Genomic DNA, 21,460 nt, shown 5'->3' with positions numbered 1-21,460 from the left:
TCTGTCCCTGGTATTTGTCAGTATGCAGATAGAGTGTGACATTATCAACCCTTTTACGGTGCACCTTGTTTAAGGCTCTACTATGGATGGATTCTGTCTCTGGTATTTGTCAGTATGCAGATAGAGTGTGACATTATCAACCCTTTCACCGTGCACCATGTTTAAGGTTCTACTATGGATGGATTCTGTCCCTGGTATTTGTCAGTATGCAGATAGAAGTGTGACATTATCAACCCTTTCACCGTGCACCATGTTTAAGGCTCTACTATGGATGGATTCTGTCTCTGGTATTTGTCAGTATGCAGATAGAGTGTGACATTATCAACCCTTTCACAGTGCACCATGTTTAAGGCTCTACTATGGATGGATTATGTCCCTGGTATTTTTCAGTATGCAGATAGTGTGTTACATTATCAACCCTTTTACGGTGCACCATGTTTAAGGCTCTACTATGGATGGATTATGTCCCTGGTTTTTGTCAGTATGCAGATAGAGTGTGACATTATCAACCCTTTCACAGGGCACCATGTTTAACTCTCTTCACGCGGGTGTCAACTGCAGACGACAAGTTTCAATTTTTTTTCAAAAGGTCAAAAATTTCAGAAATGTGAATTTTCATGACCATATTTGGAATCAGCATGAAAAATGCATTAAAATGAGTACAAACAAGCCTACAATTGGTTCAGTGGTTCTTAAGATAGCTCTTGATATTTTGAGAAAATACCTGAAAACTTGGACTTTTCATGTTGAAGCCTTTGGCTAGCATGCAGAGCATTAAGGCTCTACTATGGATGGATTCTGTCTCTGGTTTTTGTCAGTATGCAGATAGAGTGTGACATTATCAACCCTTTCACAGTGCACCATGTTTAAGGCTCTACTATGGATGGATTCTGTCTCTGGTATTTGTCAGTATGCAGATAGAGTGTGACATTATCAACCCTTTCACGGTACACCATGTTATTTTATTTTATTTTATTAGATCTTATTTTGCCTGGGGAACAAACTCAGTGGTCCACACTGATTTCCAGTCTGGCCCAGGGGTCAAACAAAATACATCAAAATACAAATGAAATACATACAAAAGAATTACATACCATGGATTTAACAAATAACATCATATATGAACACACCAAGGAAGCACATTTGTGCAGGTCGGCTGCAGTGCAGCAATGTCGGCAGGCTTCTAAGACAGCCCGCAGACAGAGTCCGCACTGCAGGATCTACTATGGATGAATTCTGTCTCTGGTATTTTGTCAGTATGCAGATAAAGTGTAACATTATCAACCCTTTCACGGTGCACCATGTTTAAGGCTCTACTATGGATGGATTCTGTCCCTGGTATTTGTCAGTATGCAGATAGAGTGTGACATTATCAACCCTTTCACGGTGCACCATGTTTAAGGCTCTACTATGGATGGATTATGTCCCTGGTATTTGTCAGTATGCAGATAGAGTGTGACATTATCAACCCTTTTACGGTGCACCTTGTTTAAGGCTCTACTATGGATGGATTCTGTCCCTGGTATTTGTCAGTATGCAGATAGAGTGTGACATTATCAACCCTTTCACGGTGCACCATGTTTAAGGCTCTACTATGGATGGATTGTCCCTGGTATTTGTCAGTATGCAGATAGAGTGTGACATTATCAACCCTTTCACGGTACACCATGTTTAAGGATCTACTATGGATGAATTCTGTCTCTGGTATTTTGTCAGTATGCAGATAAAGTGTAACATTATCAACCCTTTCACAGTGCACCATGTTTAAGGCTCTACTATGGATGGATTCTGTCCCTGGTATTTGTCAGTATGCTGGATTTAATTTGATTAGAATTTGGTATACTTATGATTAATATTTGAATTGAAGTGTTTAAAAATGATTTTAATTTTCATACTTTTTTTTATAAATTCTGAAAGTTTGAAATAATATTCTGCTTGGATTTGTTAGCTTCACAGCAGGATAGTTGGGTAATTAGAGACAGGTAGAGAGAGTGACAAAATGCAAATGGATAGACACTTCAAATTATTATCACAATATCATATATGATATATTTAATTTTATCACAATAAATATCTTTTCATTCCACAAATATACAAGAACATACCACACAATTCATATGTTTTAATGCCCATAAAAACCTATATTGAACCTTACATGATAACATATATGCTAATAATGTAATTAAGGGCTGGGGTATGAACGTTTGGACAGTATTTATTTTGGGACATTAGAGCACATCAGACATATCGAATTGCATTCTGAATACGAAGAATGTCATTCTGATATCAAATAATTTTGATTTTTTGAAATTAGCAATTTAATACACATTTTATGGCAAATCATTAAAATTGATATTTTTGATATTTAACAGTACTTGAAGTAAACTTTATAAATCTGATGATTTATACTTAAAGTGTATGTAGGTGGGATGAAAAGCCGACGATCAATTGAAAATTTTGACCTTTCAGTATTGAAGATATGGATTTTTTTCCCAAAACACCAAAAAAATTAGGTCTTTTTGGGAAAAAATCCATATCTTCAACATGAAAGGTCAAAATTTTCAATTGACCGTCGGCTTTTCCTCCCTGCTACATACACTTTAAGAATATATCATTAGATTTATATAATTTACCGAGGACTGTTATATATCAAAAATTTGAAAAATATCAAATTTTTATAATTTGTCATAAAATTTGTATTATATTGTGATTTAAAAAAATGAAAATTATTTGATATCAGAAAGACATGCTTCGTATTCAGAATGCAATTCGATAGGTCTGAGGTGCTCTCATGTCCAAACAAAAAATACTGTCGAAACGCAATAAACGCTCATTTTGGATCCCTTAAGGCATTTTCTTTAATTCATACAACATAAATCTGCCTCATATTCACCAGGCCCAAAAGCAGTGAGCTATAACAGCCCCAAGATGACCAACCGCTATTGTCTTTTATACAATGGTTTTAGATCTGCATTTCTGACTTCCATACTTTGTTCAGCTTATAATTGGTGAAAAAATGGGACTCATAACATTGTGGATTGATATAGAATGCCGTGCACAAAGTTGGGGCACAGCACCTACAATGTATCGTGTTGTGTGACTTGAGCACGCTTATGTGAATTTATGTGAGTGTAAGTTAGCACTATTGGTGTGTGTACTGTGTAGTCACAAAAAAATAATAAAAATTGTCAATTATATAAGCTGAATAAAGTAAAATTACTATTCTGCATTGGTGGCAAGCAGCTTTTTTCCAAATGATCAAATCTAGAACACTAAAATAAAATCTTTCAAAATAATTTTTCATCAATAAAATTCCCACGATGTGTTAACGTAGACAATTGTCCACCCAAAGGTGGACAATTGTCCACCTTTAATTAGTTTATCTGCACAAAGTTCCAGTTTGAAGATTTCAGAATGACACTTTTTCTGGAAAAAAACTCATTTTGAAAGATTTTATTTTAGTAATTTAGATTATATCTCATTAAAAAAAATCTTTGGACCTATAAAAGGCAATGCTATGAATCCAACTTGCTATGCATCCTATGCATAGGGTCAGTCAGTCAGTCTCCTTAGGCATATACACTGAGCTAGCTAGACTAGGACACATCCAAGTGCCTTTGGTGTAAAGCTCTGCTTCCTGCAATCCCAGGGACAACCTTCAATACACTTATAGAAATCAATGGGCTTCCTGAATTTCTGCAGTGGTGTTGAAAGAGACTGTTTGACCAAGACCTATGTAAGGTTTCTGGTTACAATATACTACAGGATAAAACTTCAAATGTACCCTTACAATTTTGGTTTAGTTTGATAATGTTGATGCTGAATGATGTCTGCTCTTGATGCTGGTCATTGATACATGTCTACGTTTGAATGATCATAATGTATAACACAGCCACAAACAAATGAGAAAGATATTGGCAGTCAATGCTAAAATAAAAATATGAATATCTATTCTTTTGTAGCAATACTTACACCTTGATATATCCTCTTTCAGGAATCATACATTGTGATAAACTGACAATGACTGTATTTTGATAAACGTTGTAGCACATTGTCAGCCTGCTACGCTAATTGCCTAAGTCATTTTTTATAATTTTGAGAACAAAGTACAAAATGTGGTTCATGCATGCATCAGTTACGTAATCACCATGATTATTTTGGATTATACCTTTTCACTTGTATCCTTCTCATTTGTTCTTGTTCAAAGATCAGTGAATAATGCAGATTTGACCCATATTTTGTACTTTGTTCTCAAAATTACAAAAAATACTTACACAATTAGCATAGCAGGCTGACAATATGTTACTTTTCTTTTGTCGCATCAAATATGCAACTTTATCATTTTTCTGTGATGGGGAAGCCTCAGATTTGAGAAAAAAACCCTTTCAGTTGGAAATGATACTGACATGCTGAATTCATACCTAGATCTTTACTCATTATTGGTGCTAATTTTATGGTGCTGTTTTCACACCACATTTAGTCCATTTTGGAATGATTCCTAACATAAAGCCAAGTAATTTACATGTATCATAAGCAACTTGTTGTTTGAAATTATCCTGTGATAGACTTTTCATCAAAGAGGTTGTTAATATTTATAATAGAGCTTGAGGTCTATGGCAGTGAAGAATCATATGAAATCCGAATATGAACTGAGCCTTATATCAAATTTAGGAGCAACTTATCCTGCAATCATATGAAATCCGAATATGAACTGGGCCTTATATCAATTTTAGGAGCAACTTGACCTGCATTACTGAGACATCTTGGCATGGGTGAACTATGATTAGATCTCTCCAGTATTATGCAACTTACACAGATAGTACTACAGTTGTTTGAAAAATATGGAGCACACTAAGCTTCACACAATCATGATAAAGTCCTTCTTACTTGTAGTACTAAGTAAGAATGTTGAATTGATAGCCATCACAATACAAAACGCTAAAAGCGTGCAATAAATGTTGTCAATTTAGCTCTTGGGTATAATTCTGGATGTTATCAGATTATACCTAATACAACAGCCCTTTTTAATTTTCTGCAGTTGATTGGAAATCTTCAGAAATCAGGTCAAAAAGATGTAATGTGCAGTAAACAAAAATACCACAACTAATCACACACTGGCGACAACACATTCGATGAGCATGTGATGTAGTATGATTGTTCACACCAATCATGTACCGTGTTGGTCTTACTTGATGCAATGTATTGAAAGTGTTGTCCACTGCGTGGTCGAATATGCATTCAAATCTCCATATTATATCTCCATGGTCTATATTTTGATAGCCTCTCATTATCAGCGTTTTTCTTAAATGTCCTCCTGAAAAGGTCTATATAGTAGTAAAGCCAATCACAGACATTGCAGAGCTTTTATCCCCCTTTGCTAGATCATGTGCACAAAGATTTTTTTTTGATACAGCCATATGATTGACTAAACTAGCCTCTTCTAAAGTCATGAATCTACACTGTCATGGTTGTGGTGATCCGGTGGGGAGTCAACAAGTTTGTCCTTGCATGAGTCGGAGTCTACAGGTGATGCCATTAAATCACTGTTGTCAGGTTGACTGTGTAGCATAGGTCCTGTACAAAATATAATAAGAAATAAAGAATAGAAAATGAAAGATTTTTTTACAAGACCTTTTGCATCATTCATTATCATATAACCCCTCTGCAGGGTAAAACGTTTTTTTTGGCTTGTGCAAGGGCAACCAGGTAATTTGGCCATTTCATGCTAGAGTACAATGGCAATCACATGCTAAAGAATATGTGATGCGATCAAGCAAAATGAGTCGGAAGTCGGGAACTTTGATTTTGAGATTCAATCAATAATAGTATTCAACTTCTTTTGTATTTTATTGTTCTGAGCAACACTAAAATGGCCATATCTCCGGAACCGTAAGTCTAATTATGATGGATTTTTCAGTGAAATAAAGCTCTGAGAATAGCTCATATAAAGAGATTGAAAACTCAATTTTGATTTTGATCGACATCCGACTGATTTTGCTTGATCGCATCACATATGTCCAAAATTATACATTTGTTGGTGCACCAAGGCAAAGGAATGGCGTATCCAAGGCAAATGGTTTCACTGCCTTTGGTTATTTTCCCCCTGTCTCTGCAGTGCACATAAAATAGCATACACAAGTTTCTTAGCTAGAATTTACTTGTTCTCGTCATTTGCACCAAAACTGCATGTCTAAAATCTGATCTTGAAAACATAAACCACCTTCTGGGATTCAGTCAGTAGAAAAAGCTTTTGCTATAGCCTTGATTTATTGGTCTGGTTTTGTTTTGAGTTCACAGAATTTATTCAAGCATTATTTTTAGAATTTGGCACACTGTATAAACAGGTATTAATTTTGCTTGTCCCACAAGTAAACTGGTTGTCCCACAAGTAAACTGCCTGTCCAAAGCAACTGGACTGCCGATGGGTGGCTAGTTAACACATTGGTACACCCCCCATTTATTCATACAACACTGCACAAACAGCATGAACAAAATAATTTTCATAATAATAATGGGAAATTATATCCAAGAACAGATCAGTATAAATTAAACCTGTGGTAAACACAATGAATAATATCTAAACATTTAACATGTGTCAAACTTCTAAATTTAAATACTAAATTTCAAAGCAAAAAAAAACCCCAACCACAATGAACATTCACTTGGTTCCTTTGTTTTCTATGGTTATAAAAAACAAGATGGAAGCAACGAACTTAAATTGGAAACAATTACAGCTGATTTCCTCCTGAGTTACACAGAGGGTACACAATCAATTGATTTCTGGCAGCTCATACAGATACATACATGCATGTTTAGGATCTATCATGGCCAATTATTATATTAGGCCTATATATAATCTGGTAAATGTCCTGTTCTACGTCACAAAACTATGTTTGGTATTTTCCTACAGTTTTCACATTACATCATCAGGGACTGCCTTTTGAGGAGAGTGAGAGCTAAATCTGATACAGGAGAGTGATTTTTAGCTCTCCTTAGTTGACCATTCTCTCCTTACATTCCACTGAAAATGCTCTAAACAACTCTCCTTGAAGGCTCCAGAAGAGCTATTTAATGCTCTCCTGCAAATTCCAAAAGACAGTCCCTGCATCATTTTACTAAGGCTGATTTGATGTAACTTTTTAAAAAGAAAGAAAATCCTTAGTCAGGACCTAAGAAATTGAGTCTAGTAGCTCACCACTTTTATCCCATTAATTGGAACAGGTCAAGTTTATTCACAGAGAACTTGGTAGTAATTATATTCTGACCTATATGATGTTGTCCAAGATGTTTGTTATTATGTAAACTGGTTTCTCCTTTGGGTCAGGGTGTCATATCAGGTTAACAATGAGTAAACCCATGGATGAACCATGCTATACTGCATTGAGTCCACCATCAGCTTGCTTACAAAACAACATGGTCCACAAGAGCTACATGTATATCATGAAAAGAGTTCTTAAGATTAGTTTACTTTTTGGGCACATATCTGCTGATTTCTATTGTCTTTTAATGTTGTTACTAGTGATGGCAGAGAAATTGAAATAAAAAATAATAAACAAAGTATGTATCTACATCAATATATCCCAACTAATATGGCAATGGTAAGCTATATGTTTCCTTTGGCAAAGCATGATAGTATTTTGTAAATGCCAAAAAATAAAACATTTACTGCTGTATTTTTTTCTGGATTTTATGGAGTGGCTTCTATGGACCTGGTATTATCCATACTGTCTTCCACCCCAATATGATTTTTATATAGAAATGAAGACAATTGATCCTGAGGTTTTAGTCAGCCAACCCACATCAATTAAACAATCTAGTTTAAAAAGTTTGAAACAATGTATTAATTCTAAGAATGCCTAATCCTTAAGTAATGTATCCTTAAGTGTTGAAAACCAGCCTGTAACCCCTATGTCATCAATGTAAAGTAGAAGGAGGAGGTCCGTCCATTCAGCCTCCATCATCCCTCGGATTAATGGGTCAAGCAGTACTTCCTATCCTCAAACTAGATACCAGATGGTGTGGCCATAGATGGTGTGGCCATGTATGACTCAATTGGTAGGCACATTGTGATAGACTGGGGTTAACCAATATAACCAGATATATTGACAGACAATTTGCCACATGATAATCATTTTTTACAAACACAGGAAAGATATCTGTTGAGTGTATACAAATATTCCTACTTTTCATATACAAATATATACCAGTACAAATAAAAGTTATCAATCAATCACTAGGTTTTTCGGTTAAACATATAATGTGCATAATTCTCTTTAATACACAAAATTTTCATTCCCCTACAAATTCTAAGGAAAACAAACAAACAATGAACTATTAAAATAAATAAAAATAATAAAAATTAACAGATAGTCCTACATAATCAAAAACAGAAAAAAAAAGATTAATTATAGGTTAATGAACACCTATAACTTGTTGGGAGATAAATTAGACAAAATAATGCATGAGCACTGATGTTGATGCATCTAATGCACAAGCCCCAAAGGGAAAAGTGCATTAGACACATCAATATCAGCGCAACATCAGCACTGCGCTTAGTATGCTGAGCGCACATTAGACACAATCTATGCATGGTTTGGATTTTTCTAACGCTTGTATGAATGCCCACTAATATTTCTCTAGTAGCAGTCGATATTTTTAAACTTTGTATACATGGGAACACTTTTGTACACATATCCATTTGGTTCTGCTAAATACATTTTCTAAATTCTGAAAATCAGGTGATGGGGTAAACGAAGAAAATTGTGTATTTAAGCTGGTCAATCAGTCGCATTGCATGTATTATTCAGCAGAGCTTCATGCAACTGGGATGTATAAATAAGACATAAGACGAATAGCAATATGCACACAGTTTATACGTCACTGATTCAATGATACATGTACACATGAGCTCACACACACAAGACAAGCCATCATTCGATCAAAGATTCAATGATCTCTGGATTTAAAATTAAAACTTCAATTTTACTGTACATAATTAAAGCACTTCAGGCTTAGTTTTTCACATGATATTTACAATCATGCAAAAGGTAGCAATTCAAGAAAAATTAAGGGTGTCGCTCTAGAGCATAATCACTTATTATGGCTCTCACTCATTAGTCTGCCTTATATGCAAATCTGGAAAATAAGAAACTAGCAAATCAAAAATAAAGTAACCACTGTGAAGTGATTTGTATCGCTTCCATGCCTTCAGAAATAGAAAAACTTAACATGCCTAAATTCAGAACTTGCAGATATGATGGCAAAATTACACAAATTTACTATGGAAATCCTGACCTAAAATTTGGAACCTGAAGTTGGATACAACCATGTGTAGCCACTGACGGAGTAAGACATTGTCTGTGGTTTAGCCAATCACATATTCCCTAATTTTAACAAATGACCTAATGGAAGTAAACTTTTGACACCAATAATTACGTAAGTGTTGCTTATGAAGGGCGCACACATAATGTCCGTGCTCGTTAATGACTCAATCTACATATTACATGTTACTAATAACTGTCTATGGTTTAGCCATGGACAAATGAAGACACTGTCGGTGGTTAAGCCAATCACACCTTCCTTAATTGTTAATGATCTGATGGAAAAACTTTTCACCATTACTTCACACCATTAATTACACCAGGTGCCCACACCTGTCCCTGCATTGCTCATTAATGACTCAATCTACATATTATGTAAATCAGGATCTAATTAATACTATAATACATTAATAGTCATTGGGGTACAGGGGAAAAGAAGAATCATGCAATCACACACTAGCACAATTAAACATGAAATTACAATAGAAACATAACATGCATAGGCAGATAACCCAGAGAAAAACCTCCGGCCAAACCTGCCTGTGCGGGGAATAGAACCCCAGACCTCTCGCTTATGGGTTGATATTAGCAGCTACATTAACACCCTTCTTTTCTGGGTTTTCCCAAGGCAGAAAATAATACAGAATTTTTCCTTTCCTTGAAAACCAGAATTCTGGCTAAAACTGGAAAGTGGCATCTCTGCAGGTGAAGTAATTCTGGGAGCAGATGGCTTAGAAATTTTGAAGGACACCCTTTCAAAAATTGAAAACTTGGCTACACCACTGTACACATGCATTTTTGCATCTTATCCAAACTGCTGGGGCAATTTAACTATTCCCCCAATTAGTCGATATCCAAGTCATCAGGTCAGATGAACAGCAATGTAATAGTGACCTATCATGTGCTACAGATTATATCATGCAGCATTTTTAGCTATTTTTACTGTGACAAATCACATCAAGCACAGTGGTTTCAGGAAGCTTCAATGATATAATTTGCATACTCTCTTTATTTCTTTATTGCGGGCTTTATTGATATTTTGATCATATATTTTGATCATATGGGGAAACTGGTTCAGGGAAATTTAGAGCATGGGAAAGCAATATAACAGTATCATTAAAAATATTGTTGCACAGCCCCACAGAGGATGAGTGGCCCACTGTTATTGCTGTGGAATTACCAGTTCTGTGGGCATGATACAGGTTGGAAGAAGAGTTAGTAAAACAGTAATTTTCAATAGTAATCCCTCATAAAAATTTAAAATATACCTTTGTTTGTGAAGCTGAATAGTAATAGTAAAATTTGAATGCCGAGCTAGGTCAATTTGGGGAAAGTTTTTGGGTCCCTATACATGCTCTGTATAGCTGTGTGAGTGCACTGTACATGGCTGTAGGCAATGAATGGATGATGTCCACATAGATTTCATAAAGGTAGGTAAAATATGCAAATAAGCTCATTAATATTCATAAATATGCAAATAACATGACACAAAACTATACAGCACATCAGGCCACTATTATCAATCACCCAATAAAGTTTGAAGTTGATTGTACTTGTATACATATTAACATATTAATTGGTAATATGTATACATGTAGTAATATTAATCAGTAGGTATGTTTCTGGCAGAATGACTCTTAGCACAATGGTATAGTTTCTGGACTATGGATCCATAGGTTGTTGTTTCGACCCCTGGTAGAATGCTGGTAGAATTTTAATTCTAATAAATTTCTTTTCTTTTTGTTAAGAGGAAATAATAATGGCAAAAAAACTTGTGTTATAAAACTGAACACCGTGCAGGGGCGGATCCAGGAATTTTTGATAGAGGGGGCACCTTTTGGTCGATGACAAAAAAATGGTGTTAAGGGGGTTACCCCCTCGAAAACTCAACGGTTTTGGCCCATTGTTTGCTGTTCATGGCTGAATTTGTTCATTTTTTGTATTTCTTTCTTTTTTTGTATTTCTAAGTTAGGCCGGCGCCCTTTGCTAGTCAAAAAATAGAGGGGGCGCGCGCCGGCTGCGCCCCTCCCTAAATCCGCCACTGCCGTGCAATCTAACCTAATATGTGACATGATCAAGGGAAATGAGTCGGATGTCACTAATATTGATTTTGAGATATTGGCAAAGAAAGTGTTAAAATTCTTTTGTTTTAATTTGTTTTCTGCAATTGATAAATTGATGTAATTTAAAAAAACAAGTCATATCAACATGGGGTTTACAGTTTCTGAAAGCTCTAAATGTCCGCTTTAGAAGCATATATAAAAGTTATTTTCGACTAGGGTCGACATGTGACTCATTCCCCTTGATCATGTCACATATACGATGTATGGGATGTAAATGTTAACTACAGGAAAAAATATCTCTGCCCAGAGAGCCAAACAAACATTTGTACCATAACATACACATTGTTGTGGAAGCCAAAAATACAAAAAAGTTAAACTTATGTTTTTGACCAAACCTTCTGGAATAGGGTCAAACTTTGAGGATGTGAGACAACCTCTTGGAATGCCTTGCACTCAATTCTTAGAAGATGCAAAAGAGTATTCAATGTTATATCAAATTTTGTGCTTGTGTATTTGTTTTGTTGTATGAATTCAACTTCATGGCAAAATGGTCCAGTTCCAGTGACAGATTATCTAGAAAAGACAATCCTGGTAATGTATGGTGGTGCCAGTGTTCACATAACAGAATACAGTTATAACAGGTGACAATATGACACAGCGCATTGTATTTTTGATGGCAGATAATATGGAATGGCCATTATGTGCATGCATAGTCATCAAAAGGAAGCGAATTAAATTTATTTTAAGAGTGTTATATAACACACATATATTGTAGACAGTTTTTATGGTAACTTAATAAAACCATTTGGTGCTCTGCTATATCTGAGCTAGACAAGAAGGAATACTGCAATACTGCTATTCAGTTAGCAGCCTGCACAACCGATTCTTTTGTTTGGCAAGGCTCACTCAGTCATTTAATGAGGCAATACAAACGATCGAATTTGGTGTTGAAATGAGCTAAATTTTTAGTTACACCTTTTCGATGTAAAATTAATTTACTCGGCCAAATGAAAAGCAATCATTTTCATTTTTTCAGTAAATGTCAAGAAAAATTGTAGTGCTTGATACTGTATTTTTTTTTTCAAATTCTAGTGTTAAACTTAGGCGTGAAATTTAGTCATTTAGTGTAAGATTTTCGATTTTGATAGGCTTAAACTCTGTCCATGAGCCTTTTTTTGGATCAACCTTTTAGCTTTTCAAAGTAAGATAGTTCGCTAATGAAGGATTTTTCCCAACTTTCTAACGCACATCACCGTGAGCGATATATCATAGTTTTGTCAGAATTTGCGTTTTCATTTCACTATTTTAACTGCCGGGTGACCATTTTTCAAAATCAACGAGTGAAATCTATAGGCTAATACTAGCATTGTGGATCGATATCCCTGGGTTTAATAGGAATACCGGCATGGCTACAGTGTTGCTAGAACTTCAATATAGCAAAGAAATCCCCAGGCCTATAGCGCTCCTACTGATCATGTTTAACCAGAACACTCAATTGGGGATTTGGGCTACAAATCGCTGGTCGAACAATTTGCTTTCAATGGAAAATTGACCTGGATAAACAACAAAGGAAATATCGACTATTTCTGTTGGTTGCTCTCGAGATAAAAGCACTGAGTTAGACATTTTCGGAGTATGAAGGGAAAAAGGGTAAAATAAAAAAGGAAATTCTAACAAAACTATAATATATAGACCCACACGATGTGCTTTACAGAGGTGGGAAATATCTTTCTTTAGCAAACTATATTAGTTTGAGCGCTAAAAATGAATTCCGTAAAAAGCTGGCGTGCGAACTGAAGGCCTAAAAAAAACAAAAATATCACACTAAAAGACACAATTTGATGCTTAATTTTAACACCAGGATTTGTAAAAAAATGTATATCAAGCACCAAGTTTTAAACTGACATTACTGAAGAAAAAAATATTGCTTTATATTTGACCGAGAAAATTAATTTCATAGCAAAAAGGTGTATCTCTGAATTGTGCTGATTTTAACATGTATCGATCGACTTTCAGCAGCGACTAAGCATTTCTAAAGAATCGGTTGTGCAGGCTGCTAACTGTATTCACACCTTGATCAGTTCATCCATTATTGGGTAGAGCCTCAAACTGGCAACAGACATGAAAAGATACCTTTATACAATGTTAAGAACTCGGTCACCCACCTTTGCACAGTATTTTTTGTGGGATCTGTGAGCACATCAGACACACCAATGACATTCTCAATTAGAGGAATGTGATTCTGATATCAAATAATTTTGACTTAAAAAAATTGTGATATACAAATGGTGACCATTCCATGGGATTCTGAAGTATTGCATAACTACCAACACTATATCAATAACAATTGTGTTCACACTGAACTTGTATTCCACAATATTGATCATGTCTATGAACTTTGAGATTCCAAAAATTTGACAAAAACTTAAACAGTGTACCATGGACTGTTAAATGAAATAGCCTGTGATTGTACTGGTGAGGTCTTTGAAGATGTTGTGTCATGTACCAAAGATCCTAAGGATCTTTGCATGTACTGGTGCTAATTATCTTGAGATTTCTGACTCTACTGGTAGAATACATGCCATATATGTCATCAGCTTATATCCAATCAAAGTATATCCTCTAACATAAAAAGAATTTTTGATCAAAGCTTTGCTGGTTACAGACTAATCTTCAGTTATCATTCAGATCAACTAAGATCATCTCATAATAACCTCTCAAGTAGGTTCAACAAAGAGTCCAATATCTTCAAAAATAGGTCATCTTTCCTTTAGGATATACTCTATAGGGGTAAAGATAACAGTAATTGTGTCCTTAATGCTATGCCTAGATGCACCCTAATGCTATGGACTTACTCGATAAATCTCTGGTCAAACCTCAGACTATGCCTTGCAAACCACAGACTATGCCTTGGGTTGGACCTCAGGCCAATGCTAAGGTCTTGTGTTGTCATAATAGAATGAAGCATGCAGTTCTTGTATGGTTGAAGTCACATTGTATCCAGCCACAGTAAGGTTCAGTAGGCCAACAAACTCTGGCAAGCAACAGGTCATTTTTGGTCATTAACTAAAATGCACACATTGTACCCATATCCATGGTAACAGCACAACTTTTGAACATGAAATTGCCCATTTCCATGTAAGTGTAATTAAATACTTTGAAATTAAGCACCTCAAAATAAAGCATACCAACATATTATGATAGATAGACACTTGCATCATCTTTTTAGAGTGATAATTACTGATTGCTCACTATTATTTTCCAAATGTTACCTCAATGAAACACATCATATCAATGATCAAATAAGATAGTAAGGCTAAACGAGGACAAGTCTCTCCTGGTGGGTGTTGCTATTTTAGGGGTGGAGGACCTCCAAATGCTAAAGAACCATAAAACCACTTTCTGTCATCCTATACATGCTATAAACAGCACTCATTCACCATCATATTTCTGTTAATCATCCATACATCCATAGAGCAAAAGCTTCAGGCAAGGTCTGTCTTCCTGGAAGGAAAGACATGATTTCTTATTATTTACATTTTTCTGAAAACATAGCAAACATATTGAGCATCTTTCCTGCAACATGAATTGAAGCTGCAGGCATCTTATGAAAGGAAGTGAGAAGAGACAAGATAATAATAGACCCCTCTCTCTCTCTCATCCTTGATTAATTGTATTTAGGCTAGGAGACCACAGAATGGATGAAATGTGTGTCACAGACTGTATGTATCAGGTTTAAATATGCTGACAGACACTCAGTAGTAATAATAATGCATGAGGAAACTTACAGGTTCTGACCTTAATTTCACCTGAAAATCACTACAATCAAACTGAGAAATTACTTTTCATATAGGCCTATAATGTTAACTAATTTATGTTTAACTAGAGCGGTTCTCGACTTGCGCGGTTCTCGACGCAAAGCATCGGCCACAATGCCTCCACCATGAGGCGTATGATGCCCATATGACAGTTTTCAGTAACTTGACCCCAGATGGCCCCAAAATGACCTTCCAAAATTTTGGCTCTAAATGTTACCTGTACCCACAAAGTTTCATGCCCATACAACAGTTTTTAGTAATTTGACCTCAGATGACCCCTGGGTGACCCCAAAATGACTGCCCAAAAATGTGACCCTAAATGTTGACTGTACCCACCAAGTTCCATGCCATACAACAATTTAGTAACTTGACCTTAGATGACCCCTGGATGACCTTGGATGACCCTGGAATGACCTTCCAAAGATTTGACTCTAAATGTTGACTGTACCCACCAAGTTTCATGCCCATATGACAGTTTTTAGTAACTTGACCTCAGATGACCCCGGATGACCCCGAAATGACCTTCAAAAAATTGGCTCTAAATATTGACTGTACTCACCCAGTTTCATGCCCATACGGCAGTTTTTGTTAATTTGACCTCAGATGACACCTGGATGACCTCTGGTGACCTTGACCAACTGACCAATACAAACTTGTTCTGTCTAGGGTCAAGATGCACCCACCCACCAAGTTTGAGGAACGTGCAACCCCTAGTCTCCGAGAAAATGGTATTTTGCTTGTTACGCATAAATTATGCAAATTAGGTACTTAATTACCATATTTTGCGCTGAAAATCTAATCAGGTCAAGAACCTTTAGCCCCGCTACTCCCCAACAAGTGACGTCACTGTAACCCATACGGATCTCCAGATAATCTGTTCACAAGGTTTTTTTTGCTTGATACGTATCAAACACGCATAAATTATGCAAATTAGTACGCAATTAGCATATTTTGCGCTGAAAATCTAATCAGGTCGAGAACATCTGGCCCCGCTACTCCCCACCAAGTTACGCCACTGTACCCCATACGGATCTCCAGATAATCTGTGCACAAGGTATTTTGCTTATTACGCATATTATGCATAAATTATGCAAATTAGGTACTTAATTACCATATTTTGCGACCAAAACCTCCTATAATTTGAAGACCCCCAATGACCATCCCTCCACCAACTTGCATCACTGCATGTCTTACCAATTCTGAGAAATTGCACTCGCAAGCTCGGACGGACAGACAGAGAGACGGACAACCAGGAAACATAATACCTCCGGTGGAGGCATAAAAATGCTATAGTTTTTAAGTAACAATCTTCAAAGTTAACATTTCTGCACCATCAAATACTCTGAATAAGTCTTGCAGACAAGGGGGACTCAAGTTTGGTTTGGGTAGAGGTGTGCTGCTTAAAATTTTAAAGTGGACCCATCAATATACCAATTTTTCAAGAAATTTGGACCTCTACCTGGACAATTCACATAAGAAGATATCAGACCAAGTTTCAGCATTATTATGCTTTGAGAATCTTCCATCCTATACTTTATACACATTTAAAAAAACCAATTCTCCAAAGTAGCCAAACCTCCTCCGTGGACAGAGTGAAAAATGGATACATTTCTTTAAAAGGGCATATCTTCAAAAGTTATGAGCCGATTAAAATAAATGTTTCGGTTTATTAAAGCTAACGGGTAAAGGCTTCTTTACATACCAACATATACTTGATCAACTTTTCTGAAATCTAAATAGGAGAAAATGAGGGTGCAATGAGGGCCTCTTTTTTTGGGACACCCTGTATATGTCTGGCAGACTTAAAATACTGCATTTTTAAGTTCAACATATTTTACTTATGCAGATGCTGATATTTATAATACGAAATAGCGAAACCCTCAGCCATGGACAACTGGACAGGGGAAACATGCAGGAAATGGTATTTTACAACATTTCTGTTATATCTTCAGTTTTTCAGACGAAAAGTTCATGACTTTTTTGGGAAAATGTAAAAAAAAACTTTAAAAAAAAAGTTCTACGGTCGGGACTGCTGAGATGGTCGGTCGGACAAGGACAAGCAAACAACTTTTTTTTTTGGCCTTAAACAAGATCTTAAAAACAGCTAATATAATTTGGTGCATCAACAGAGTTTATGATGATAACAATGATCTGAGATGTATGAGAAAAAGCATCAGTTTCTCTATCATGTTGTTCTACAGGGAGTTGTCCACTTAGTAAAGTAAATCCGTCCAATACCTAAACAAACCACAATACATTGAACTGATTAGATAGTTCCTTCTATATTCATTACCATTCTTTTACACACACAAATTACCTCAATGATGAGTACCTAGCCAACAGATGACTTAATGCCTCCGTTAAGATCTAGTACTTCCTGGTCAACTAAGCCGCCTAATTTACACTGGAGCCCAGTAAATGGGCCAATACAATTCAGTTTTTCAAATAGTGAATTGTTCAGCTTGTAACAACAAGGAGGATTATCTAGGAAGTCCTTATCATGTCCTTAATTGAAGATGATTATAGCAGACTGGATAGCTTGACTTTAACATCAAAATGTGGCTGGCGACATCCACCCAGATTAGTTAAAGCTTCATGTTCAAGTTCCTGTCCTTTTTGGGTCAAGTTTCCCAAAAGTTTTGTCTAATCAAATTGTTTTCCTTTAAATATTAAATGTGTATATCATTTTGTATCAATGAATTTCTAATTCAGGTATAATCACTTAATCATATGACACTAAGCTTCATTTTCCCTAAAGGGTAAGTATTTAATTTAAACCACATCATGAAGGAACTACACATATTTCATTCTTTTATGTTTGAGTTATGAAATATCTTTTATGTTTTTATGTGAGATTGGGAAGTTATAATTTTGTTATGGAGGGAAATAGTAACTTTGCTACCTAGTGACTCACAGTTTTGTTTATTTTGTTACAGTACTATCAATAGCACACAAAGCCTACATCTACAGGGTGGGGTAAGAGAGTATTATCAAAAATGAGCATAAAGGAACGCATTAAGAAAAATTCAAAAGCAATTTAAGCTTCATGATTACTCAGTATATTCATTCCATTTAAGTCTTTTTTAGCATGCGCTTATTTCCCATTTTTTAGAAATGGTTAAACATACACTGCAATTTCAGTTGAAGAGCCACCAAAAGTGATTTTTTTATCAGAGAGTTTTGCAAATTTTTCATGCTGAATGACCATACCTTTACTTGAAAGGTAATGAGGAAATACCCTGAGCATATTTTTACAGATTAATGAGTATGGCAAAGTTTGATATAAAATTGGATCGATTGAGCCCATATTTATTGGTCGAGCTGTGAGTTTTAAAATAGTGGACGAGACGTAGTCGAGTCCAATGTTTTAAAACTCATATAGCGAGACCAATAAATATTGGGCGTAAAGCATCCAATTTTATCATTATGTTTTGGATCTAATAATGTATGAATTTATATTTACTTTGCACCTTATTGTTTTTGTAAATAATCAATGTAGTTAATGAGATCAAATGAGTGCAAAGGCCCATTAATATGTAATTTTTGCCAATATTTTTCTAAAACTATGTACATAAATGTTCAGGGTACTTTTATTTTAAAGACATTTACCTTCAAATTTGGTGAAAGTGTTTCTGATATGCTCCAATCAATGTATTATACTGTCTAGCCACCCTCGATTTGCATAATTAATTAGCATTTACACAAATTAGCTCATAGGGCTTCATTTTTCGCAAGTAAATTAATTTCAACAATAACACACAAAATATATTCAATGTGCAATAATTATTAGGAAGTTCACAGAGAAGGCACCGTTTATTCATACTGTAAACATGGTAAATGTATGTTAAAAGCCAAGACCAGGTGTTAAAGCTCCACATGTTCCAAAATGTTCACAACCCTGCATGTTCCAACGCCAAACCGATTGATTGCACTTTATTAACACATTACCAAGCCATTTGTGCCCGACAGGCCTAAATTTACACCTTATTGTATAAGTTACCTACACCACCATCCAACCAAACTACTGTGTACATTCAAATAAACTGCATAGACGTTTTGACATTTTGCAGTTGAGCCAAACATTGGAATAGATTCATGCACCAACAATTTGTTTAAGTTTATCAACAGAAGCTTATCCCGATTTGTGCATTGCAGGGACTCTCACACTCGCATTTCAGAGCGTTGTTTATCCAGGTGTAAATAGCAGGGACTCGTAAATGCGATGTACATGTAGCAGTAAACTCGAAGGCGAGAAATGCTGCGGCCAGGGACCAAAAATAAATGGATGGGGCTCAATTATAGATAAGAAGATATAAATATGAAATTATTTACACAAGATAGCTAGATAGACATATTATGGATATGTTTCATGGGTGGGATAAAATAGGTCAAATTTGATTTTATCAGTTTTGATATCAAACATGAAATAGGAAAATGACTTTCACATTTCCATACTTGGCAAAAGCGTAAAACCCTGACCAAGAAAGAGTATTAAATAGGTCATATATGAGCAGGGCATAGGAAAAATATTTCCTGTCTGGGAACTTAAACTATGTTGCTTAAAATTTTCTGTGAAATTTTAGCGCCTTTGTCGCCGCCCTTAATGGTTGGGGTCCAGGGGCTCAAAAAAAGCCTAAAAAGCTCATGGATTTTAGACTTTTAAAGTAAGAAATCAGGCACTAGAGTGAGCTTTGATGAAAAAAAATCTGAAATATTATCCATGTGGGTCGAGGAGGCAGAGCCCCTGCGGGGGTCGAGGGGGCAGTCGAGCCCAGGCGATTTGAGCAGATTTAGCACCCCAAAAGAGGCCATTTGTGACATAAAAATGCATATATCTATGTTACAGTAATTCTTGGCCTGTTTCAGACATTTTTGAAAAAATGCTTCCTTCATCCTAAAAAAGTGGTTTTAAATGTTCAGTTTCCTATACTTTTGTACATGAGAGGCATTCTTCAAAGTTTTTTCTTTGCCTAATAACATGGCCTACATGGCTGAAATTGATATATATAATGCACAATATAAAACAATGATTCATAAAATTTTGACACCCCTCTTGGTATGTGGGAGGGGGCCCTAAATGGGGGTACTAATGTGCATGAAGAATGCATTGTATGATAAGAGTAATGTGTAAAATATGCTACATTTTATGGGGAAAAAGTCTAAAATTCTGAAAATACAAAAAAGTGTCATAAAAGTGCATAAGCTTTTTTCTTCTGGGTAAGAATTTTTTTCTTGCATGCAACAGCCTTTTTCTTGCAGGTTAGAAATTTGATAAATAGGTCCATGCATGCATTTTGTATATGATGACCTATTTATCAAATTTCTACCATGCAATAAAAAAGCTGTTGCATGTAAGAAAAAGTTCTTACCCAGAAGAAAAAAGCTTTTGCACTTAAATGTAATTTTTTTTGTATTTCCAGAATTTTAGAAATTTTAGAAAGGTTTCTCTTTTATTTTGTTAGCAATAAAAATAATAATTTCCATGAAAATTGAAATGAGGCAAATTTAAATTAATTAATTATTCCCTTTTGGGGGTAAGGCCAAGGGTTTTGGGTTATGTTAAAGGTTAGTTGGTCTTGGGTGGTTTGAATACATGCAGTAAGGTTTGTGAGTGGGTAGGAAAACATTTCAAAAAACTTTAAAAAATTTAAAAAAAAAAAAAAAAATCGATTTTTTTTTTTTTTTTTTTCCACTGTGACCTCCACTTTTTTTCTGGGAACGGCGCGGCCGCATTACCGCAGATTTCGAGGGCCTGTATATGAGTATGAGTTGAAAATGTAAATGTCACTGTGGATGAAAGAAGGGAAATAAAACTCATGTCACAAATCAGAATAAAGTCAATGAAGGAAATAGGCCAAGTACTGTCAATGAAGTGTAGCTATTTAAGTTGATATGATCTGGATAGTTTCACAGTGTCTACTGACAACATAATTGTTGAATCAATCTAGATATTTATGATTTTTTAAATATTCTTCATTATTTCTTTAAATTACCCTCTCTCGAGTCCCACTAGGACATTGTCACTTCTGACAACTGAGCAAGCAACTAGAATTTTATTCAAGTCTTTAATACTTGTTTAGTCCATGGTTTCCTCGAGGCAGTAATTTAGGTATTGTTTTTTATCGTATCTTTTTTTCTTACTGTTTTGAAAAAAATACAACAAAAAAGACGTACAAAATATTAAAATTATAGAAAAAAAAAGTTCCAAGGCCTTTATCATATGCAATTTACAGCTTAAAATGTGTGTAAAAAAATATAT

At 35.5% G+C, this 21,460-nt stretch overlaps 1 protein-coding gene across 1 annotated transcript in view; it reads right to left on the bottom strand.

Moving 5' to 3' along the window:
- Window positions 1–2,849: 2,849 nt before the first annotated feature.
- Window positions 2,850–21,460, bottom strand: part of LOC140147511 (uncharacterized) — a 130,165-nt gene continuing 111,554 nt past the window's right edge. The window contains exon 18 of the mRNA XM_072169293.1: window positions 2,850–5,574. Within this exon, the coding sequence (XP_072025394.1) occupies window positions 5,447–5,574 (128 nt within the window). The 3' untranslated portion in view covers window positions 2,850–5,446. The remainder of the gene's footprint in view (window positions 5,575–21,460) is intronic.

Source organism: Amphiura filiformis, chromosome 3, assembly GCF_039555335.1.
Source record: "Amphiura filiformis chromosome 3, Afil_fr2py, whole genome shotgun sequence".
NCBI classification, from domain to species: domain Eukaryota; kingdom Metazoa; phylum Echinodermata; class Ophiuroidea; order Amphilepidida; family Amphiuridae; genus Amphiura; species Amphiura filiformis.
The sequence above is the reverse complement of the archived record's forward strand: the minus strand, read 5'-3'. Positions and strand labels throughout refer to the sequence as shown.